This window comes from Apis cerana, linkage group LG1 (genome assembly GCF_029169275.1).
Source record: "Apis cerana isolate GH-2021 linkage group LG1, AcerK_1.0, whole genome shotgun sequence".
Taxonomy (NCBI): domain Eukaryota; kingdom Metazoa; phylum Arthropoda; class Insecta; order Hymenoptera; family Apidae; genus Apis; species Apis cerana.
In genome coordinates, this window is record NC_083852.1 from 8,539,501 (window position 1) to 8,565,819 (window position 26,319).

The 26,319-nt window shown below is 21.3% G+C and overlaps 5 protein-coding genes across 20 annotated transcripts; 2 read left to right on the forward strand and 3 right to left on the reverse strand.

Moving 5' to 3' along the window:
- Positions 1–1,443: 1,443 nt before the first annotated feature.
- LOC108001965 (tyrosine-protein kinase Src42A) lies at positions 1,444–11,185 on the reverse strand. Of its 15 annotated transcripts, none has more exons than XM_062082014.1 (7): positions 10,377–11,185; positions 6,975–7,313; positions 6,175–6,296; positions 5,871–6,034; positions 2,870–3,197; positions 2,445–2,780; positions 1,444–2,365 (listed from the first exon to the last, which is right to left on the reverse strand). In XM_062082014.1, the coding sequence occupies exons 1-7, from the start codon at positions 10,427–10,429 to the stop codon at positions 2,157–2,159; spliced, it is 1,551 nt and encodes a 516-aa protein (XP_061937998.1). In that variant the 5' UTR covers positions 10,430–11,185; the 3' UTR covers positions 1,444–2,156. The 15 variants fall into 15 exon arrangements, with proteins under 15 accessions (XP_061937998.1, XP_061937990.1, XP_061938061.1 ...); XM_062082006.1 differs by having other exon boundaries at positions 6,975–7,316; XM_062082077.1 differs by having other exon boundaries at positions 6,975–7,638; positions 10,377–10,860.
- A 52-nt stretch (positions 11,186–11,237) lies between these two features.
- On the reverse strand, positions 11,238–13,721 carry LOC108002544 (ubiquitin carboxyl-terminal hydrolase 14). Its single transcript, XM_017064275.3, has 6 exons — positions 13,547–13,721; positions 13,264–13,442; positions 12,721–13,185; positions 12,332–12,598; positions 11,970–12,258; positions 11,238–11,877 (listed from the first exon to the last, which is right to left on the reverse strand). Exons 1-6 carry the CDS (start codon positions 13,560–13,562, stop codon positions 11,597–11,599), a joined length of 1,497 nt encoding a protein of 498 aa, XP_016919764.1. The 5' UTR covers positions 13,563–13,721; the 3' UTR covers positions 11,238–11,596.
- A 176-nt stretch (positions 13,722–13,897) lies between these two features.
- Positions 13,898–16,081, reverse strand: LOC108002546 (guanine nucleotide-binding protein subunit beta-5). The gene is made up of 6 exons (XM_017064277.3): positions 15,930–16,081; positions 15,542–15,756; positions 15,301–15,437; positions 15,117–15,235; positions 14,681–15,038; positions 13,898–14,590 (listed from the first exon to the last, which is right to left on the reverse strand). Exons 2-6 carry the CDS (start codon positions 15,645–15,647, stop codon positions 14,261–14,263), a joined length of 1,050 nt encoding a protein of 349 aa, XP_016919766.1. The 5' UTR covers positions 15,648–15,756; positions 15,930–16,081; the 3' UTR covers positions 13,898–14,260.
- A 729-nt stretch (positions 16,082–16,810) lies between these two features.
- LOC108002567 (ATP synthase subunit alpha, mitochondrial) lies at positions 16,811–20,426 on the forward strand. The gene is made up of 8 exons (XM_017064315.2): positions 16,811–17,008; positions 17,330–17,440; positions 17,522–17,871; positions 18,681–19,037; positions 19,136–19,517; positions 19,591–19,735; positions 19,823–19,940; positions 20,023–20,426. The coding sequence occupies exons 1-8, from the start codon at positions 16,943–16,945 to the stop codon at positions 20,135–20,137; spliced, it is 1,644 nt and encodes a 547-aa protein (XP_016919804.1). The 5' UTR covers positions 16,811–16,942; the 3' UTR covers positions 20,138–20,426.
- Positions 20,427–20,866: 440 nt separating this feature from the next.
- Positions 20,867–25,559, forward strand: LOC108002568 (cell cycle control protein 50A). Of its 2 annotated transcripts, XM_017064317.2 has the most exons (5): positions 20,867–21,586; positions 21,899–22,717; positions 22,793–22,958; positions 23,756–23,812; positions 24,586–24,641. In XM_017064317.2, the coding sequence occupies exons 1-4, from the start codon at positions 21,535–21,537 to the stop codon at positions 23,766–23,768; spliced, it is 1,050 nt and encodes a 349-aa protein (XP_016919806.1). In that variant the 5' UTR covers positions 20,867–21,534; the 3' UTR covers positions 23,769–23,812; positions 24,586–24,641. The 2 variants fall into 2 exon arrangements, with proteins under 2 accessions (XP_016919806.1, XP_016919805.1); XM_017064316.3 differs by lacking the exon at positions 23,756–23,812 and having other exon boundaries at positions 24,586–25,559.
- Positions 25,560–26,319: the final 760 nt, after the last annotated feature.

The following is a 26,319-nucleotide window of genomic DNA, read 5'->3' on the forward strand; positions in this document are numbered from 1 at the left end:
ATTTTTTTAATTGAAAAAGTCGTGAAGAAATTACTGTGCTTACTATATAAAAATCATATAAATGTTTTGTGCTTTACTGAAATTTATACATATAAAATCATTTTTTTCATTACAATCAAATAAAACTGTACAAAATATAAATATATATGCTTATATAAAAATTTATTTTTGTACAAAGTTTGACAACCTACATAAATGATTCTTTAAATTCTTACTATCATCACACAGTTTTAATACTATTTATATCAGATTTAATTTTTTGAAATAATACAAAAAATACTTTTAATTAATCATCAGATGACCACCAGAAACAATTAAATTTTTTTAAATCTTATTTAATTTTAAGTTTTTAAAATTTTTTTTTTTAATTAATAGTATGATGATATTTTGTTGTTATACTGTTTTTTTCAAATTACTTTTTTTAAGTGTGATAATAATAATATAATAGTTGTTTCTTTATACTTATTTGGCAGTATATCTTATATGTCTTTACAAAAAGAATGATATAAATGTATTTAATAGCATAAGTTTTCATAATAGAATAGTGGTCTCTGACTAGACAAATATTTTTTATTTCTGATAATTTTTTTATGTATATCCACTAGAATAAGAAAGAAAATACTATAAATTCATTATGTCCATTTTATAGATAGCTAATATCTTAATGTCTTAAAAAAAAATAAACTTTTTTTATAGGATTTTATAAAATTCATATTATATAAAAATGATGAAAAATTAAAAAAAAAAGTAAATATTTATAAATATAATTTCAAATATAAATGTAAATGTAAATAAGCTAATACATAATATGCTTAATCTATTTACTTTAAAGTTTTTTTATGAAAACTAAAAAGTTATAAAGGATTTTAATTACAAAAATTATATCTCTTAATTTAGAATTTATAATTTTTAGAAGTATTGATACAAAATTAAATTTATATATCTAATAAATTAATAAGATAATATCTAGTGTACAAATGTATAAAAATGAAAAATTTGAGTTTAAAAATAAAAATTAAACTGCATTAATATATATGAAAATATAATCAAATGAATAACATATAGCAATGAATACTAATTTGGAATTTTCTATAACCTATTTTATATTTTTAAATAAAAAATTCAAATATTAATAGTTTACTAATAATATTAATACTCTTGTATACTTTCTTATGTTATCTTATACATGTATTATATTTTTTATGAACAATTAGGAATAATTTTTAGATTAGATACATTGCTTCTAGTTAATATGTGCTTTTTTTAAAAAATAATAGAGAGTTAACATAATCAGAAAGAAATATAAATTATAATAAATATTGACAAGAAGTCTTATATTTATATTATAAAGAAGTCATTTCTGAGTTTCTAACACATTATTTTTAAGATAAATTTTAAATATAAAATGTATTATAATTGCAAGTTTTAATAATTAAACAATAATTAAACAAATTAACATTTATGATAATAATAAAAATGTGTTTATACAAACATACATATATATTTAGTATATATACATATATAAAAGAAGGAATGATGAGCCAAGATGAATAATAATTCTTTTTATTGTTAGTAAATACTTCAAGTTCCTAATAAATCATTCCTTAGAAAATTTAAGTGAATTATCTATACTGTGTTGAAAATTTTTTAACTGTGTCAAATTTGTCAATATTTCTGAAAACTGCATTATAGATTTGTAAATAATAAATTTTTAATTATTACAAAATGTTAACTCCCATAGATATTGTTCAAAAAGTGTTGAATAATAATTGACATTTATATGTCAAAAATGTCATTTTTTTAAAATGAAATGTAAATTACGCTCTCTTAAAAACGATTAATTAACATTTCAATGTTTGTTTATATATAATCATTATGAATTGACAAAATTGTTCTACAATTTTATGGCAGCCAGAATATATAACAAAAGCAATAATTGTATTGCTGAAAAAATGAATGATATCATTCATATTTTATAGAAAGAAGACTGTCTTTTAGTATAAAGTATACTCTTAAATATCACAAACATTCGCGTTCTGAATATAATTGTTATATAATAATTTGCATCTATCTCGTTGCTCATTCAAAAATATCTATTATATCTTGTCAATAAGTATTAACGAAATAACCAAGAAATTATAAAATGTTTTAGTACTTTAATATGCAGATGCTTCCTTATACTCAGAACCTTCCATAGTGAAGAAATCTTCCAATTTCCATTGCAATGTTTCAAAAGTTGGCCTCTTCATTGGATCTTTATTCCAACATTCTAACATAATATCATACAATGCAGTTGGACAACCAGGTGGACATGGCATTCTATAGCCATGTTCTACTTGATGAAGAACTTCTGCATTTGTCATACCTTTAAAATTGAAAATAATTAAATATTTTTATTTAAATTTTTACAAATATAAAAAATTTTTATTTGAAAATTTATTTACCAGGATATGGTATTCTTCCATAAGTAACCAATTCAGTAAGAAGAATACCAAATGACCATACATCAGATTTAATACTGAATTTACTATAATTTGCAGCTTCAGGTGCAGTCCATTTAATTGGAAAGCGTGCACCTATTCGGGCTTCATATTCATCTTCTTTAATTAGTCTAGCTAAACCAAAATCTGCTATCTTCACGACATTTAATTCTGCTACCAACACATTACGAGCAGCTAAATCCCTATGAATATAATTTTGTGATTCGAGATAAGCCATACCTGCTGCAATTTGTGCAGCCATATCAATTAATCGTTGCAGATTTAATGTTTTTCCTTTTCCTATTAAAAAAAGTAATATATATATATATAAATGAATAAATAAATAAATATAAAGAAACATAAGTAATTAAATAAAATAATTTTATTACCTTGCAAATATTCTAACAAGCTACCATTCCTCATCAATTCTGTGATAATATAAATGGGTTCTTCTAAAGTGCATACAGCATATAATTGAATTAATTTTGCATGACGAAGTTTCTTCATGATTTGTGCTTCTGCCAAGAAATCTTTAGGATCCATAGTTCCTGGTTTGAGTGTTTTTATTGCAACTGCAGTTGTATTATTCCATGATCCTTCCCACACTTCTCCAAATTGACCTTGGCCTAATTTTCTTACAAATTTGAGAGAAGAACGGTCAATCTCCCATTGATCTCGTGTGCGATGACTAAGACCCTCAGTTACAGGTTTCTCAACCTGTCAACAAAATCAAATATGTGCTAATCAATGACTGTTAAATTTTTTAATTATTTTAAATAAACATATTATCATAGCATTAATAGCAGATGCTTTTTTACAAAAATTGTATAATAATAAATTAAAATTACATTAAAAATATAAATATAAAAAATATAAAAATTCTAAAATTTCTTAAAGAAACTTAGAGCACTGATTTTACTTTCTATTAAATACAAACCTAATTAGAAGCCCTTTAAAGATGTTGCTTAGGCTGCATAACTACTCATTAAGTTCTTAATGATTTCATTATATAATATAATAAAATAAAACAATAAGTGTTGTTTAAATTAAGATATCTAATCTAAGAGTAAAATCATAAAAAATAAATAGTGGCTATTATGCAAGATGCAAGTGATGAAAAGCAAACTTTAAATTATTTATTTATATCATTGACATTTAAATGACTTTACAGAGCTTGACATATATATATATATATATATATATATATATATATATATAAAATAATTAAGATATATATAAAATATATAAAATTTTAAAATAATTTATAATAGATGAATCTTTATTTTTGACATATAATAATATTTTTTCACAAATCATTAACATTCGTTTTTATAGATAAGAATATAAAATCATTAAATATAATTTTAGGAACTTAGTAATTGAACACTTATGCACAGTCCAAGACATAAATGTATAGATTAAAAATTTATTCATTGTAGAATATATACATTATTAACAAGAATGTAGCACCATATTTGAACTGTTTTAATAAAATAAAATGCCCTCAATGGCTTAAAGTTAAGTTAAAGAGAAGTATAAAAAATATAGAAGAAAATTTCAATCATTGAGAGCATTAAATCATATAACTTGATAAGACAAAAATTTATTTTTAATGATATTATGAACTTTTTTATTTTAGTTCATTAAAAATTTTTCAGAAAATATATAAGATTCATTAGATATATAAGATTAGGAAGAAAATTTGTTTTAAAATTCTTTAATGTATATACAAAAAAGAATTTTAAAACATAAATTTTAAGAACTGATTTATGAATTTAAATTGCATATATAGGATATCTCAATCATTAGTAAAAAATATAATACTTATTTTTTATTTAATATATTATTTATATATGATATTTAATATGATATACTATAATGTAATATATTATAATAACAGTCTTTTTTCACATCTTTACTATTTATATAATCAGTACTAAAAGATGTGGATAATTTAATAGTAATGTTAAGAATTTATTTGAGATATCCTATACATCAAATAGATTTAAGCACACAAATATTAATAATAAAATACTGTCATCTGTTGAATATTATATAAAAAAATTTGTATTAAATATTTTCATAATGAATAATACATCAAAATAGCACATACAGACACAATTTTATTTTGTTTTTTCAATTGTGTGCTTTCAATCGTTTTTCTTTAAAAAAAAAAAAATTATGAAATTTAGCAACGTTATGTCAGATTATAAAAAAAGTGAATTATTTAAATGAGGAATGATCTAATGTCTTTGATACATTATTCCATATAGGACGGGCTTGTGCTGTATGTACAGGCCAAAGACATAATGGAAAGCATTTATGTTAAAAAGAAAATTAACATGTTATGTCATATTGGGACATTCAATTTACCAAGAAAATCCAGCGGGAGGTAAGGTAAGCAATAACAGAGAAACAAACATAGTCTATTCAGAGATCAAACTTTGCAAGATTATTTATCAAACTAAAAGCTGTTTTTAAACTTCAATGTTTTTTAAAATAAATTTAGCAATATATGTATAATACAATATATATACATATGTATATATATTTATTTTTCAATAATACATATAATATATAATTTTAATAAAGTTAAAATAATAATTAATATTTTCTTTTTTTTCTTATAAATATTAATATAATATTTATAAAATTTAATATTTATATAAGAATTTTTTATTATATTTTTATTAGCATTCAAATTAGTGCTTTCTTCATTAATATATTTAAACATAATTCCTAACAATATTAATAATAAAATTTCAATAAAATATATATATAAAAAGTATTATTTTGTAACTTGAACTGTGATTTTGATCAGTGTATTATTTTTAAATATTTCTCCAATAATATTTTTTAAAAAATGTATATTATATATTTATTAAATACATCAGTTTATAGAGCAAAGTCTAATTGGAGTTTAGACAGTGCTATAAATATATAACAAATATAATATTTAAATTTAATTTAAATATTTTTTAAAAAGATTTAAAATATTATAATTAAATTCATTTATTTCATTTATTTTATTATATAATATATAAAATTAATTATTCTAAATTTGTGTACAATTAAGGTTAACAAAAATCATGCATTTGTATTTTTATTTTTATTTTCAACCTGATATTATATATAGATTATATTCAACATCAAGGGATTTCTACTTAATTTATTAAATATCAAAATAAAGATTCTTAAGTGGATTTTTGTATTCATCAAGAATTTTCTTGATAAATATAAAAAAAAAATTTAATAATTAAGCAATATATTATATCCTTCAGTAAAATATATCATTAAAAATCAATTTTATACATGCAGCAAGCTGTCTAAACTCCATTTATATGACATAAGATTTCAGAAATATTGATTTAATAAAAATTTTTGCCTTACCTGTACACAGGGCTTGCAGAGATTTACACATAATCCATCAGCATCTTTACTGTAATGTTCAACAAGATCTTGAAGATTCCTAAATGTAGTTCTTCTAGCTATAAAGAAACCACCTTCATCTAATTGTCTAATGCGGTAATGTTTAACTGTATCACCATCACGTACTACAAAAAAATTTTTTATTATTTTATCATAAAAATTTAAGTCATTTATAATTAGAAATATAATTATGAAAATATATAAATGTAATAAATTATATTTTATTTTATATTTTTAACATGCATTCAAATATATCTTAACTTACCTGAAAGAGAATAATCATTATGTCGGCTTTCAGAATCTCTGATTAAAAATGCACCATGATCATTTTCAGGAAGTAATAATTTCTTTTCCGCTTCAATTCGTTTAATTTTTCTAAAATACCATCTAAAAAAAATAATGATTAAAATAATGAATAAAATAAAGAGATGTTTCAAGATATAAAAAATATTTCATATAAAATTTAACATAAAAAATTTAATACATAATACATAACATAAAAATATTTAATATTAAAAAAAAGATATTTTTTTTTTTAATGTTGTTATAGAATGTAGAAATATTAGAAAGATAAAGAAAAAAATATTGTTGATTTAAATTAATTATTAATAAAAATTTAAAAGCCAATACATTTATTATGAATAATTAAAAAAAAAATGGAAAAAAATCGCATTTGACTATTTGATGATATAAACAAAAATCCATTAATGAAATGCAATAAATAAAAGCAAATAAATTAGGATTTATTATATTTTTTCAATCTATTATATATATATATATATATATATATTGTAATATTGTATATTATATTGTATAATATGTAATTTAATATCTCTTATACATAATAACCTTATGTATTTCTTAAATGAATGTATAACTGTAAACTTTTATGTGATTAGCATTCTAATCTCTCTATGTTAATTTTATAATCACTCATTATCTATTATTTTATAATTATTGCAATAAAAATATAAATAGTTCCTAAATTAAATATTTTATATTTATCAAAAAAAAGATATTTTTAAATAATAAATATTGAAATATAAATAACTAATTAAAACTTACGGTTCTGCTTCTATAGACTTTAACTTTGCAACATAATTGCTGGGAATATATCCTTCTTGTCGAGTTCTTTTACTTCTAGCTAACCACCAATCTCCTTGAGTATCATTTAAAATTTCTAAATGTTCACCTTTTCTGAAGCTTAAATCTTCATCTGTACGTGCATCATAATCATAAAGTGCAACAAAAATTTTTGCAGTTGGCACATCCGCATCTGGAATTTGTGGCATAGGCCTGATAGGATCTGGAGGTGGTGTTGGCACTGGACTAGCTTGAGATGCAACTGCCTCTATATTTGGATTGCCTATTCTATCAGGCTTTTCTTTCTCTGTATCTGTTGGACTGCTGAAACAATTACCCATTTTTTGTATGTAGTTTTAAATTTGTCCAATATTCAAATTCACTGTCACTGAGTCATGAAATATAAAAATTCTTTTTGCAAATGTTCTTCCAATATTTTATGTTTGATCCTTTTGCATGGATATCGACTGTGACGGCCGTCGACTCCGCCCGACGCCGATCGTTCCTTCGACCACTTGCACTCCTTCCAATCCCCACTTCTAGTTCAATTTCAAACATCTGACACTCATTAAAAAAATTAAGTCTTATAAACACATCTCATCAGACTTAAGACCTTGCACTCAACTAAAAATTGGTATTTAGTTTACTATAAAAAAAAATTAAACTTGAAATTTTATTTCTTTTTATAAAATTTTTTACTAAATTTGTCATTTTTTATATAATAATTAAATTACTTTCAAATTTATTGATAAAAAAACGTTTAGATAAATCAGATATAGAACAAATTGTAATTTGTTTTTTTCCTGAAACAATTGCACTTTGTTCAATATTGTTGGCGATTTTCGCGAATTTTCGAAACCATATAAAATCATATTTTCCATGATATAAATAAATTGTTATGTATTGTACAAAATATATAAAAAATAATTACAATAAAATAATATTATTTTCAAAATTTAAATACATATAAAAAAAGATTAAAAAAAGTTTTAAAAAATTTTTAAACAATAATATTGAGTCACTTTGCATTTAGAATGACAAACAACATATAATTCTAATTATTTAAAGATTTTACAAAAGAATACGAATAATAAATACGAATATTTATTCAGATAATCACTTTTAATGATAACATTTTATCACATCACTATAAAAAACAACTATATTATTATAATGCAAAAAAGAGATATATGTTTTACTAGTAAGAATATGCATTTTCGTCATGTCGTGTTGATCTAAACTTGACGTCATAATATGACCCTTTACAATTCAGGTTAGGTTGCAAAACACCAATTGCATAGATATTTGTACTATTAATGCTATTAAAACAATGATATTGTATTAATATTGTTTTATTAATACTAATAATATATTTCTATTGGTCATTTTACCATTAAAATTTTGTTATAATAATTATTTAAACTTTAAAAAAATCATAATTAAAAAACAATAAATTTAATAAGAAATTTATATATAATTATATAAATTTAATATAAATATTAAAATTATTTAAATGAGAAAATTATGAAAAATAAATTTTTTATAATTTTAGAATTTAATCTATATTTTTTATTACAATATAAAAAAATAAAATTTTTTTTAAAAACAATAAAAAAATTAATTCAGAGATGTAAAATATAAAGATTTATTTAAATATTTGATTATATTTAAATCATTTTTAATAAACGTATTCAAATATATAAATGCAAATATATAATCATTTTTTAAATAAGAAATAAATATAAAAATATCTTTAACAAATTTTTAAAATATAAAATTAAAAAAATATATAATAAATAAAATCCAATTTCAATTTAAAATTAATACTTTTTTATGAATTCATTATAGATTTTTTTTTCTATTAAATAAATAATATTTCTTCAAAAAAACATCATAAAAATTTACGATAAAATTAAAAAAATATATATTTTTTATAAGAGAGCCCGCTCGATTTAAATTAGATCCACCGGTTCATAATATCCAGGAACAATATAAATTGTCTTACACCAGAAGAAGATCATTCCTTTTCTATTGTTGATTTTTTAGCACTGATATTGCATAATTGCAAGAATTTTTAGAAGCACAATAATAATCAACGGTAAAAAGAAACGTAGACAATATAATGGAAAGTAACGTCGCCATTGCATTAAATCAGATCCGTCAAAATCCTAATTTTCACATGTGCGATACTGAAAACAGCGAAAAATAAAACACAGACCCAATCTGTCATCAAAAAATATAATTACGAAATGAACACACTCCGTATAATATTTTAGACACGTCTAAGATTATTTATTTCAAGAACAAACGCGATAAACGAACAAACTTTTCATCAGAAACCAACAAAGAGGTGAAAACACCCATGGTGAAGGTAGCCAGTAACTAGCGAAATATAACTTTCGGGTAAGTTCGGTTAAAACCGAATTTAACCGATCCTTTACCATCTCAATCAAAAATACAAGTCGTTGAATTACTATCTATATAATTTTATATTTAACATATCTTTATTGTATCATATAAGATATTATAAAATATTTATTCTTTATTTTAATTAAAAAAAATAAATATTTTAATATTTTAATAAATAATAAAATTAAATAATAAAAAAAATTTGAAAGGTTGTAATTAATTTAATAATTTTTCTAATTAATAAAAGAACAATTGAAACATCTTTTTAACATAAAATATGAGTAAAAATAAAAAAAATTAATGATAAAAAAAATTAAATTATGTATGTAAGTATGAAAATATCAAAGCGATATAATTTCATTAAATATATCTGTTTATTTTTTATTTGAAACATCTTATTGTACATTTGAAAAAAATTGTAATTCGACTATTTCTTCTAAATTAAATATATGCTTTTATTGTTTATATATACATTATTATGTAGTTTTAAATTTCTGTTATTAATTTTACTACTTAAAAAATAATTATTATATTTGATTTGCTATATTGAATAAAAAAAATATTTATTGATATATATGAAATAAGAAACAATTATAAAAAGACGATATAACATACGTTATATGTTTCTGTACGAATTATTGATTTATTTTCTTTAGAATAATTTAATTTATCGTTGTTAATTATACTTATATATTTAATTGTCAAATAAAATTAAATAACATTTCTTAATTATTCGTGCGCGCAACAAATACAAATGTAGTGGAATATTTAATATAATGATATGTATATTAATCATTATAGTATAGCATGATATATAATTTTGTATCATATCACTAGAATATGGTATAATGCTATATCAATTTCAGTGATTATATTAATGCATATCAAATCATTTAATATGATATATAATGATATAATATATAATTATATATTATGTGTATATATATATATAATTTTTATCAATTTAATTATTACCTGAAAAATTTGAATGCGTATAGGATTTTACTACGAAACATTTTAGAATGCATTAGAACAATTTAATACGGTATATCCACGTGATTGTAACTTTCTAAACGTGTTACACGGTATTTTTGATAAATTATGCGATATATATATAATACTGAGAACCGTAATCGTTAGCATCTATGACTGCACTGGTTATTCATTTCAAATTATCTATCTTAAGTTTTTCATATATATCTATATGCATAGGAATATATCGTATCGTATTTTATACCCATGTTGTATGTGTGAGAGCCCATTTATTATATTATCAGATTGTATCGTTTTATCCAGTTATATCTTTGTAGATATAAATCAATCAATATAGATAAATCAATATTTATTCTAAATATTTTTATCAAATTTTTAAAAACATCTTTTTATCAATTTAATCCAAAATATATATACAAATATAATAAAATATAATATAATAATTTATAATTTATAAAAAAAATATAAAAAAGAAATTAATAATATTTTTCATTGTACATCGTACAAGATATGTCGTAAAAATATTAATAGGAATCTATTCTTTTTTTAATTTATATTCAAACTAAGTTTAAAGAAATGTAGTTTGTATATTAATTTTTTTTGATAATATTCAGTTTTTTCATTTTTTGGATAAACAATAATGAAATTATAATGAATTATATTTATATTAAAAATATTTTTTGAATATTATGATTACATATTATTGATCTATTTTTATTGTTCTACATATTATTGTAAAAATATTATACATTTGTATAATATTTTTAATATATTGTTAAAGTAATAAACATTGATAAAATGAATATAAATATTGAGAACATTGATAAATTAATGAAGATGATCCTAATTTTAATTGTAATTTTATTGTAATGTTATTATAAAAGAACACTTTAATGGTTTACAATAATTATCTATTATTGTATAATTCAAAGATTCATTATCACCATATTTTCTAAGCGTATAGAATCAATGAATGTATAGCTTTTATATATTCACATTATGCAAAAATTATATAAGTAATATATTATTATTAGATTTTCATAATTTAGTAGGAAATAATTTCCATTGATTTTGCAAATAGTATGCTATAGTATCTTAACATTGAAATTATAATAACATTCATCTGTATAAAAAAATGCATTTGCCTAATGCACAGTGGAAATGTTTCAGATTTTATGGAAAACTTGTTGATTACATAAGAATTACTTATTGTTAATATTTGAATCCTCATTATTATCTGTATCAGGTACTTCTAAAATTTTTGGACCATATAGAAGAACATATGCGCAATGCCAATCACCACCGCCGCTGAGTTTTAATACTTCTTCACTAGTTACAGCGCTAACATTTTCATCATCACATTTTAACCATGTGTCATTTTTTTGTCTAACCCAAGCTACATAATGGCCACTACTACTTGATCGTCCTCTATGTGTTAGAACTGCTTGTAATGAATAATAACCACTGTTATTTGATCCTATATCTGTAATTGTAATAATATAAATAATAATATAAATATATAAAATATATAAAAATATTGATTTTCCATTTATTTTTAATTTTGTATTTTATTACCATCTGGAAACCAGAAAGATTCTTGTTTAACTTTTTTTTTATTATCTATTTTATCTTTTCTATCTTTTATATTGCGAGATTCTTCTACTAAGCGATCTTCATATTCTTTAAATTTCTCTCGCATTGGTATAAGTTTATTTTGAAGTTCACTGCTACATAATTCAAAAACATCAAATTCAAGTGGAAACTTGACATCTTTGAGAATTTTTGCATTGATTGCTTCTTTTTCTTTATAATAAAAACGTACAAATTGTATTGTTAAATATGCTGGCAATCTACTAATTTTTGACTGTAAAATATATTATTTTTATTAAAAGAAATTTTAATAAAATTTTTGTTTTGTACTATATAAAATTTTTTACCGTTTTTGTATACATTGCATCTCTACCAAGAGTTGGTGACATTTTTGTAATTTGTTCTTGCATTTTATTTCTAAGTCCAGAATGCATATATTTAACCTCTGTTGAAATAAAACAACTCAATTGTAAAAATTCTTCTCTTCCTTTAGTAGGGGGTTCATCTTCAGATTCTATACACTTTAATTCTGTATCAAATGTTCCTCCAAAATATTGTTCAATTAATGATCGAGGTTTATAACTTTGTCCATTATTTTCTGAGGCAAGATTTTCCTATGATTGATATTTGATATGAATACATAATATATATAATTATTATAATTAATATGAATATATTAATATGAATTTGAAATTACTATTTATATTTAAAATAAAATATTGAGTCATTTAATAACCTTTGCTGGTAATTTTTGTTGCAACATTCTAATAAGTTCAGTCCAACATTCATTAGCATCTTGTTGCTGAAATCCACCATGTTCAGATTTTTCAGCAAATCTTGGAAAAGCTAAATGCATCATTTGGACAAGAACAACAGGTGGCAAAGCTGATCCTTTATCCATACTATCATATAAATCTCTTAATGCAGCAGTTATACTTTGTGCAGGTACAAGCGATGAACTACCAGCAGCTGCAAGTCCCCCTGGAAAATTCTTTAAAGCATCTCTCAATTCAGGGACAGTTTTTAGACATTGTACAGTTGCATTTAGATAACAAGTATTTCCTAAGTTTGTCAAACCAGCTGGTAAATCTAAAGCAGTAGCTAATGCAGATTCATTCATATCTTCTAAAAATAATGGTTTTTCAGTTGGTTCTGCTGGCACATCTTCTTCTTTAGAGCCCATCATTAATACAGTAATACCCTATAATAAAATAATAAAAGTTTTACTCTTTCGTTATAATTAGTTATAATAAAATTATCAATATTATTATTTTCTTACATCTTTTAATTTGATATTGCCCCAATCATCATCTTTTAATGTCATTCCTTTTAACATAACTTTTTGTCTTTCTGGTTGTACTCCTGTCAGTGCAAAAAGTTGTGCTTTAAACAACATTGGTTCTTCATCTGTATTAACTTCTACATTAGAAAAAAGTTCTTTTCCCCACTTTACTTTAACTAAAACAAAATACTTCATACATCAAATACTGAAAACGGCATAAAATTAAATAAAAAAGTTTAAGGTTAGATTTTTCAAAATTTTTAATTTTTTCAATACATACTTGAGTATTGAGGCATTTCTTTTCTTTTCTTTATAAATAAACTTTTGTTTTTATAAATTTATATCACTTGATGTACCTAATTTACAAAATATTTTTTCACTAGTAATTATTAATGTGCATAAAGTGCACCGTCAGGCATTCGTGTACTAACACACATACGCGCGCGCGCGCAAGCACATACATATTCCAAGTATAAGCATGAATTGTACATGAATCCAATAACATATAACTTACTTTTATGAATTATAATTGTATAATTAATAAATTGATTAAAAAATTGATATTATAACTTTTTTTATTTTGATAATTTAAATTAAATAATACATAAGAAAAAAAGTAAATAATATTAAATATGCATGAATTGAATTTTTATTAAATTTTATACAAGATAATAATATATTTAATTAAATAGATAATTTACAGAATATTCTATAAATTAGGACCAGCCTAAAAATTATTAATTTTAAGCTATCACATTGTTGTAATTGTGACAATTATAATTTCTATTTCCATTTATTTTCTACGATATAATAATTATAACAATATTTTTATATTACAATATTTGATATATCTTATTATTTTAAAAACTCAATTAAAAATAAAATGTAATGTAATATTAAATGTAATATTGTACAATATTATATTAAAATTTATATTCTATATAGAGAAAATTTTAACTTTTATTTAATGATTATAGATGTAATTTTATTAAAATTAAGCCCACACTCTTAGAGTTGAATCCCAGCTTCCAGTAGAGAGAGCAGTTCCATCTGGAGAAACTCGTAAACAAGATACTCGATTTTCATGTCCATATAAAAATGCAACTCGCTGACATTTTAGAGTATCCCATATATTTACAGTATAATCATTATAACCAGCAAAAAGTAATCGTCCACTAATGCTTAAATCAACTGCATTTGCTCCAAATATTATACTTTCTTTTGCATAAATTGCTATTTCTCTATCTGCACGTAAATCAAAAAGTCGACAAGTTGCATCATCAGAACCTGTTGCTACTGCATCACCACCTGGATGAAATTTTACCTATTCAACATAACATACATAATTTTTTTATAATTTGGTAATATAATATACTTTATTTTAATAATATATTAATAATAAATTTTTACATACAGAGTTTACATCAGATTGATGTCCTTCAAAACTTTGAACACATTGACCAGTTCGCATATCCCATATTAAAACCATTTTATCACAACTACCAGAAACAAATGTATTACCAGTTTCACTTGGTGCTAAATCAATAGACATGACATCACTTGAATGACCAAGAAAGCTTTGTAATAATTGGCCACTTTCTACATCCCATAAAGCACAAGTGCTATCTCCACTACCCGTTAAAATTTGTTGATCACTATTAGGAAATACACAACAAGACATATAAGATGTATGTGTAGCAACAGTTTTTTTACGAGTTGATACATCATCCTCTTGACTTAAAGGATATACAGTAACTTTATTATCTAATCCTCTATAAAAGAAATATAATAATTAAGATATTATAATTAATGATTATTGTACTTTTCTAAATTTTAAATATATTTAATACCCGCAAGCAACAAGAGCACCACTTGGGGCATAAGCACAAGCCATTACCCAAATGGTTGGCATAGTAAGAGCATGTTCTTTATTTGTTGTAAAAGCATCCCATATTATCATTTTGCCATCCTAGAATTATTTTCATATTAAAAAATATTTTAAAAGTTTAAATAAAATATTAAATCTATTCTGACTTGTGAAGAAGATACAATATGACGTTTATCTGGTGACCAATCAGAACAAAGAACTTTTGCTTGATGACCTTTTAGAACACGACGTGGTTTTACATTAATCCAACTAATGGTTTCTAATCTATCTGCTACACTAGCAACTGAAACAATAATATTAATTATATATTTTAATATGATTTATTTTCAATATACATTTTTAAAAATTTTTTTATTATTTTTAAAAAATAATAAAATTAATATTTACGAGTAATATCATTTAATTTCTGTCGTTCATCTTCTAAACGAATTTTTAAGCTTTCAGCTTCTTTTATTAATTTTTCTATATGCTCTGATTCAGTAGCAGAATCCATATTTTTATTTAATAATAAATACTTTTTAATAGAAAATATATAGTTTCATTAAACTAAGAATATCATTTTTGTATAAAAATTCTGTTATATTTAATTAACTTTCCTTTATCTAAAATATATGTTTTAATTAAAATAATTTGTATATTGTTAAATATAAAGTAATAATCCATGTAAACAATGGATTATTTATTCTATCATTTATCAACCTCGAAAAAAAACTCAAAAATAATTAACAAAATGATAGATATTTTTGTAAAATTTGTAAAATTCACAATTTTTTACATTTTTCACTTCTTTTTTGATAACTTCTTATTTCTTTATTAAATAAAAATTGTAATAAAATATCTTTTAAAAGCAGTTATTACTAATCAATACAATACAACAATAACAAACTTTAACGCCGATGTAATGATGCTTTTATATTTAATCAACTTAACCTGAACAAGATATTTTATAGAAGTACAACTTAATAAAATTTTTTAAAATCATAAGTATTGAAACTCTTATATAATATGATATTAAATACTTTTCTATTATTCTGTTATATTTCTATTATTCTATTATTCTAATTATAAAAATAATTTATTGTTAAAAAATATTAAAAAATATTAAATATTAAATATAACAATATATTATTCTTAGAACATTGAATTTATACAATATTATATTATAGCACATAATTTATTAAAATTTAATATGTTAATAATTTAAATAAAATATCAAATATATATTTTTTTATGATGAAAGAAACTATATAATTATTATAAAAATAATATATGATATATACAATAATATTATTTATTAATTGTTAATACATTAATTACATCATAAATATTAATTATATATTTCTATATATAAAATAATTATTTTAACATGACATTATTATAATATTAGCATGCAATTATTACACAGTATATATTTCAAATATTTCAAAAATTTGGCGCCAATTGTTTGTAACAGCATTGTATAATTGCAAATAATCTCGTACCCAAAATTTAGTATATTAATATCTTATTATTATAAAGTTAATTAGTCATATATATACATTAAATAAATTTGTTAGAAATATAATTTATATAATATACTTTTTATGTTTTTTAAACATAAAATAATTTGATTTATGAATTACTCTATGTATCTGGATACGAGGTTACGCGCAAATCGATGAATATTGACTTCCTGCCGGTAAGATTATCAGAGTGGGGCTACATGAGACGTTCTTGGACCTGTTTCTGTCTTGACCGTTCTTCATTTCAGAATTCATAGTCCGGTTAACGGGCTTATAATATATTAAAATGGCTCTTCTATCCTTACGTTTGGTTTCTTCGATAGCAAGACAATTGCCGAATACTACAATTCAGGTAATATAAAAAAATAATTTTTTTTTTATAATTTGTTTATGAGAAAATATTTAAATGAATTTCCGACATTTTCTACTTTGCAATAATCGTACGGATCCATACTTCACTTATCTTAATTTTTACTTTTGAAAAAATTATTAAATTTTTCATTTATTATAACAATTTTTATTAAAATTTTATGATAATTAAAATATGTGTTCTAAATTTTTTTTTGTGCAATAGATTATATAAATAGAACAAATAGTAACAAGTTATGTAATAAGTGTTTAAGTATTCTGTTTCTAAAGTATAATAATAATTAATTTTAATTTAATATTACAGGTCAAATGGCCTCTTAGTATATCTTCTTGCAAATATCATGTATCTTGTAGTCGACGTTCTGCTGAAATTTCTTCCATTTTGGAAGAACGAATTCTGGGTGCAACTCCTAAGGTAAAATAAAAAATTTTATTAATATTTATATGTATTGTTTATATAATATTAATTTTTATCAAATGTTACATAATCTGATAGGCTAATCTTGAAGAAACTGGTAGAGTGCTTAGTATTGGTGATGGTATTGCCCGTGTTTATGGTCTTAAAAATATTCAAGCTGATGAAATGGTGGAATTTAGTTCAGGATTAAAAGGCATGGCTTTAAACTTGGAGCCAGATAATGTTGGTGTTGTCGTTTTTGGTAATGATAGACACATTAAAGAAGGTGACATTGTTAAACGTACTGGAGCTATTGTTGATGTTCCGGTTGGAGAAGAATTGTTAGGACGCGTTGTAGATGCATTAGGTAATCCTATTGATGGTAAAGGACCACTTAACAGTAAATTGAGATTCCGTATTGGTACTAAAGCACCTGGCATCATTCCTAGGTATTTATTAATTACTCATTAAAGTATAAGTATTTTTATCTTTAAATTGTATTTCTTTTAATTTTTTATTATATAAAGTTAATATCTCAAGAGAAAACTGAAAATTTTCAATATGTTTGATAGATTATTGAATTAAAAAAATCACTTATAATACTATGAATTTTAATTCATTAATTTTTTATTTAGTTCAAAAAATAGATTTTATATATAATTATAATAGAGTAATAGTTTTTTATTTTGTATTCATTTCTTATCTCCTTTTACTTATAGAGATTAAAAGAAATATTCAAAATAATAATCTTCTTCCTTTCTTTGTTAGTTTATTCTAATTGTTTTAATTTTTGATGCCAATACTTATATTGCATATTATTTTTGTAAATTTTTTAAACTTTTGAATCTGTATATTGCTATATATTTTTCTTTCATATAATCCTATAAAAATTAAGTTATAAGAGTTAATTTATTCTTGGTGCTCATGACATAAGTTTATTCTTTAAATAGATTTATTATATTATATTATAGGATGAAGATTATCATTTGAATATTTTTTTATTTTAAATAAGAAAAATTAATTAAATAAAAGAAGAATAAATATAAAAATTTAATTCTAATTATATACATATAGAATTAATTTTTTGAAATGAATTAAAACGAATTGGATCAAAATTCATAATATATTTGACATTTTTGATTTAGATTGATCTACAAAATATATTAATATTTAATTTTTTCCTATGTATATATATATAGGAAAAAATCAAATATATATATAATATATGTTTATATATTTTTTCTTTTTTTTTTTTAAGAGTATCTGTTAGAGAACCTATGCAAACTGGAATTAAAGCTGTAGATTCTTTAGTACCTATTGGTCGTGGTCAACGTGAATTAATTATTGGAGATAGACAAACTGGAAAAACTGCTCTTGCTATTGATACAATTATTAATCAAAAACGATTTAATGATGCTGGAGAAGAAAAGAAAAAATTGTATTGTATTTATGTTGCTATTGGCCAGAAGAGATCTACTGTTGCACAAATAGTAAAACGTTTGACAGATAGTGGAGCTATGGATTATACTATTATTGTTTCTGCAACTGCTTCTGATGCAGCACCTCTTCAATACCTGGCACCATATTCCGGATGTGCAATGGGAGAATTTTTCAGGTATATTTATGTAAAATAATTTCCTTAAATAATATTTATTTTTTTTTTAATTTTTTTTTTAATTTTAAATATTGTAATAATAAAATAATTTCTTGTAGGGATAATGGAAAGCATGCTTTAATTATTTATGATGATTTATCCAAACAAGCTGTTGCTTATCGACAGATGTCTTTATTGTTAAGGCGACCACCAGGTCGTGAAGCTTATCCTGGTGATGTATTCTATCTTCATTCTCGTCTTCTTGAACGAGCGGCTAAAATGAATGAAAGTTTAGGAGGTGGTTCATTAACAGCTTTACCTGTCATTGAAACACAAGCTGGTGATGTGTCTGCATATATTCCCACAAATGTTATTTCCATTACTGATGGACAAATTTTCTTAGAAACCGAATTATTCTATAAGGGTATTCGTCCCGCAATTAATGTAGGTTTATCAGTATCTCGTGTTGGTTCTGCTGCTCAAACTAAAGCTATGAAACAGGTATTTCTAATGAATTTATTAATTCATATATATATTCTGAAATTCTAAATAACTTTTATGTTTTACTTAATAGGTTGCTGGTTCGATGAAATTGGAATTGGCCCAATATCGTGAAGTTGCAGCTTTTGCTCAATTTGGTTCTGATTTGGATGCTGCAACACAGCAATTGTTGAATCGTGGTGTTAGATTAACAGAACTTCTTAAACAAGGACAATATGGTAAAAATTTGTAATATGTATAAATGATAAATTCAAATTATACAGAAAATCTGATAAAAAATAAAAAATATTCCTTAATGTTTTTAGTACCTATGGCTATTGAAGAACAAGTTGCTGTTATTTATTGTGGTGTTCGTGGGTATCTTGATAAGATGGAACCTACTAAGATTACAGCTTTTGAAAAAGAATTTCTTGCCCACATTAGGTATTTAATTTAAAATTCTACTATACATATTTATTTAAATATATTTTTGCATTTCTATTTATTTAATTTCATATTTTTCCAGAACTAGTCAACGAGATCTTCTTAATACTATTGCTAAAGATAACACAATCAGTGAAGCTTCTGATGCAAAATTAAAGCAAGTTGTTACTGACTTCCTTGCTTCTTTTTCAGGCTAAATGTCAGTATAAAGTAATTAATAATTCTCTGCTATGCAAGAGCCACATGCAAATAATATTCATTATATAATTTTTAATGTATAATATTTGCACATTATAAATAACATTAAAGAATTCCATATTTAAATATTAAAACACAATAGTCATACAAATATTTATAAATACTACATGTTGATTCTTATTCTCAAGAATAATTTTGGTAATTAAAAAAATACTTCTTCTGAAGAAAGTTTCATAGCAGAAATAGGAGAAGTTAAAAAATGAGTAATAAAGTTCTAGAGTTTTTCAAGTCTGTGTTATTTATTTCCCTTGTACAATTATAACATATTTTATACAAATATATTTTATTTTTATAATAAATTGTATTTTCAATAGTTTAATATTAATATATAATATAAATATTAATTTATTTAATTTATGCATTTTTTCAATATTTATGTATATTTTTATGTGATTTTAATCTTTAAAATGAATTTCACAAAAAAATGTTCTATGAATATATTAATATTCTTTATAAGTTATAAATATATAAAAATATATAAAATGCATATTTATATAATATAATATATACACATAAAAATTGAATCAAATAGATATGTTGAGATTTTTAATCAATAAGTCAAGCAAGAATAAACATAGATAATAAGATAATTGGATATTGGAGTCATTTCTTGAGTGCAAAAGTTTTCCACAGTAAGTATAAACAAAGTTCTAACCATTCAAGATTGTACCATTATTACAAATATTATAGTCTTCTGGAGTAAATCGATAACATTGAAAGTAACATTGAAATAGTTTAATTTCCGAAATATGGGAGAAAAAAAATATATTAAATATATTTAGGTAGGTTCATTTATTAACTCATTTGTTCCCGAAATACAATACACAAAATATATGGGATAATAGATATATCTTATACTTTATCTAACATATGCTATATCCAATCTGTGATAAATCATAAAAATTAAAGGAATTTGTGGTTTATTAAACATAGAAAATGCATTGAATATTAAGTCTTCTATATTTTATCTAATCTAGGAAAATAGTGATAAATTGTAAGGAACTAAAAATCATTTAATATAAAAATAAAACATCTATAATGAATATATATATATAAAATTAATTTGAAGCTTGAATTATATTAAGTCTCAAATTGTTAATTATTTAAAGAAATATTTTTTGTAAATAATAAAAAATAATACAATTGATAAAAGTGTTTAATTTGATATAATTTAATTTGAAGTTAATTTTTAAGATATTTATCATATCATATTAATCATTGTTCTATGATGTCGTCAAAAGTGTTTTAAAAATAATTAATGTCTAATTTTTGCAAATGTTAGTATTTAATTTTTGAAGTTTAAGAAGAAAATAAATTGTTATTTTAATAAAGAAATATGACTTCTATTAATGAAGTTAGTTCGATACCTAAAACGAAAAAACCTTCGGGTAAGTTTTATTATGAAAGCTCATTTTTTTGTTAGGTTATATTTATTTTATGTAGTGTATATATGAAGATATTATACAAAATTTAATTTAATTTAATAATAAAAATAAAAGATTTGTTATTATCTTTATTAAAATGTAATATTTTTATTGAATAATTCTATTTATATTCTTTTATGTATATATATTATTTGAATGTTGAATTAAATTTATCTTTATTATTTATTATAATATAAATAATTTATATATAATATATAATATATAAATTAATAATGAATAGTTAATAGTTTATAGCAAATGTTTTATTTAATACAGACAGTGCATTCAAACAGCAACGTTTACCTGCTTGGCAACCAATACTTACTGCTGGAACTGTTTTACCAACATTTTTTGTAATTGGTATTGCTTTTATACCAGTTGGAGTTGGATTACTTTATTTTTCTGATCAAGTTAAAGAATATATTTTAGATTATACTGATTGTAATTCTACAAATATTAATCATACAAAAGGAATGCCTGTTAAATGTGCTGATGTTATAGCAGAAAATCGTTCAAATATTTGTAATTGTGAATTAAACTTCACATTACCTTCCGACTTCAATGGAAAAATTTACATGTATTATGGTTTGACTAATTTTTATCAAAATCATAGAAGATATGTAAAATCAAGGGATGATAATCAATTATTAGGAAAATTAAGTGAAGTTGTCTCAGGAGATTGTGAACCATTTGCTTATGATGAAGGAAAAGCTATTGTACCATGTGGTGCTATTGCTAATTCATTATTTAGTGATGAATTAAAATTATATTCTGTTAAATATAAGACTAACGTACCATTGTTAGAAACTGGTATAGCTTGGCCCTCAGATAAAAATATAAAATTTAAAAATCCTGAAGGTGATTTGAAAAAAGCATTTGAGAAATTTGCAAAACCAAAGAATTGGAGTAAGCATATTTTTGAGTTAGATAAAAAAAATGAAAATAATAATGGTTTTCAAAATGAAGATTTAATTGTTTGGATGAGAACTGCTGCTTTGCCTACTTTTAGAAAACTATATCGCAGAGTAAACCATACAGAAGGTGGTTTTGCTGAAGGTTTAGCAAAAGGAGAGTATATACTTATTGTTAGTTATAGTAAGTAAAAATTATCAAATTGAAAATAATTTTAAATAATAAATGTATAATAAATTCTTATTTAATTTTTTTCAGCATATCCTGTATCTGCCTTTAATGGTAGGAAAAGAATGATTTTAAGTACTACTTCTCTTCTTGGTGGGAAAAATCCCTTTCTTGGTATTGCTTATATAGTTGTAGGATGTATTTGTTTGTTATTAGGCATTATATTGTTAATAATACACATCAAATGTTCTAAAAGGTAAAGATCAATTTATATATTAATTATAATTTTTCTTCTTTGATTTTTACTAAATGGTGTTGTGCTTAAAAGAGGCTTAATTAAAAAAATTAAAAATTGCTTTAAAACTCAATTCTTGTTGAACTAAAGATTTTATAATAAAATTAAAAAAAAAAGAATATACAATATGTTTGTTTTAAAGGATATATGTTTATTTCTAAATACAATGAAATGTTTTTTAAAGAAAGTATGTTATGAAAAAAATATTTTTATAAAAGTTATTTGGTAATACGGTATAAGAAAATATATTATCTTTTTATAACAAGCATCTTTTATAAGAATATTTTATGCATAACATTTCTTATTTCAGAGTATTTAGATAAAACAAATATCTTATATATAAATACTTCTTTTATCACCTGCATTCATCACATTATTGCATTTATTATCAAGCTATTTTAAGAAATTAATAGAATATTAAAAGTATTATTACTTAATAAATTTAATTGTATATTTTATAATAATTTTAATTGTATATTATATTTATTTTTTCAGAAAAATATATTAATTGAAAAGCTTGACAATAAGTGCATTTATAAATCTCTATAATATGATATATAATATAAAATTTTAACAAATTTGAAAATATTATTTTTTTAAAAATAATTATAGATTAAGAAAATATTTAATTAAAAATTGAAAAATTAAATGTCGTTTTTATTTAATTAATTTATGAATTCATATTTATAATATTATATATATTGAATTTAAATTTGATAATAAAACTTATATAACATTATATAATGTATGTTATACAGCAAACTAATGTAAAGATGACTGCAACAAAGTATGCTTAGGGCACCGTAATTGTTCTTGTAAGTGTTTGTGATATTGTGTTATGTCTATCCTGCAAGAATGTTAATATTGTCTTATACATAGCTTGATATGAATAGTTCTTAAATATCAAATCTTATTGATTTATTATATATATTTTTTGTATTTAATTTTTATTATGAATTAAAAATTAATCATATGCATGTAGTTACATTTATTATTTTTTATTTTTGATTCTTCAAATTTTTTATATAACTGTGACTCGATTATATATTTTTTATTAAAAATTCATATTATTCATATTTTTATATCATATGCTTCGTATACATGCTTTATACATAAATATACATATTGCATAAATATAACTATGCTTTATACATTACATAATATATTTACTAATATATATTTACTAATGTCATATCATTTAAAAGTAATATAAAATAAAAATTAATCAATGCAGAATTCAATATATCATTCTTTTTGACATATGTTTAATATATATTTAATCTAACTACTCAGAGAAATCTGGATTTTATTGATATATTAAATAATTATATTTAAATAAAAAAATTACATAAAAATGTCTAGAAAAATTTAGTATTATGTAATTGTTTAAAAGGTAAGATGTAGAAAATTCATTATGTTATATCAAATACTTTATTAAGAATTTAGTCAAGATATTTTATTTGCATTGAATTGTTAAATTTTTCTTTATATGTAGAAATAATTTTGTAAATACTTTAAGAATTTTATATTAATAATTTATTAATATTTTTTATAATTTGATTATATAATTTTATTATATATTTTTTAGTGTAACACAGATGATCAATGTAACTTCAAATACACCATATCAAGAATAATTGTGCATATTTATTATGAAAATTGAAGAACATTCTGGATTTTTGCATTTACTTCGTAAGTGTTAATATAAAACAATTTAATGTAACTTAGAAAATGTATAGATAAAATTGATGAATGTATTGACAAATAATAATATGATAAATGTTAGATAAAATTATAATTATGTTTTTAAAAAAGAAACATATTAATTCAGTTTTATTTTATATTTTTAAAAAATTGTTTATTAATCTCTTTTTTTAATTTTTCTTGTTTACTAATCTTTCTGCCATTCTTATTATATTATATTAATGATTATTTCAAAAGAATATTTTAATTATTATTATATAACTGTATAAAGATTATTAAAAAGTAAACATATAATATAGAATTTATATATAAATATACGTAATATATACATAATTTGCAAAAATTTAAATTATAACTATTTATATATTTTTCATGTACATGTATTGAGATACTCAAATCATAAATTATTATAAAATAATGTAAAAATATTAAGAAATGTCATTTTTAAAACATTAACAACTTAATTTAATTTGAATAATTTCATCAAAGAATCAATGTGTCAAAAAAAATCAATGTAATTAAAAGAGAAAATATAAGTTATATATATAATCATTAAAAATTTATCATTATATTTTAATTTTTTAAATTTTGAATAAGAATGCTATCCTTAATATTAAAAACAATATAGTTTTTGTGTATCTTAATACATTTTATAATTTAATTTATTGAGTAATTATTGAGCATTATTATGTAATATATTTTTAAATTATAACTGTGAAATATTTTTAGTTTTACTCTAGTTATTTACAAATGTATAAACATATAAATAAAAAAATCACAATGTTTATTCACATTTATATATAAAATGTAACATGTATTTATAAAATTACATTATAAAATAAAATTTATAAAAACGTATTTAATGTTCATTTATAAGTATAACGTAATTTTAATACTCAATATAAATGTAAATTATAGTCTTAAATGAATTAATATTATATTTGTAAATATAGAAGTATAATCTTATTATTTACATTATTTATAGTATTCTAATAAAGTATTTATATAGATTTATTATTTATTAAATTTAATTTTAAGATTTTAATAAAGTAATAAGTAAATTTATTATTTCTGGAATAATATATATTCCATTTTAAGTAAATATATAATTATATTAATTATATTAACAATTTATAATGATATTGTATATGTATAAAGTATTAATAATATTAATATAAATATAAAATACATTTCTGTTATTATATATATATTATAATATATTATATTGTATTATTTATTATATTATTATTTACATTAATTTGAAAACATATTTGATAACGTATATTATTTCAAAAAAATATTTCATAAAATCGTGGGACTTCTTAGTAACTAAATTACGTTTATGTTAAAAAGATAATTCTGATATTGCAAAATTTACTATTGTCATAATTTGTATTTAAGATAGGTTGTGATATAATATTTGTTTTATTTTTTATACTTTTTTTATTTATCTTATTACGATTAATTAAATACAATATTTAATAAAAAAATTAATATTAATTAGAATATTTAAAAATAAATATAAATACTTATATAAATACTTTAATAAATATGTGTAATGTTAAACAATACAAATTAGATTTAAATTAGTTTAGTCTTGTTTTAGTACATACTTCAT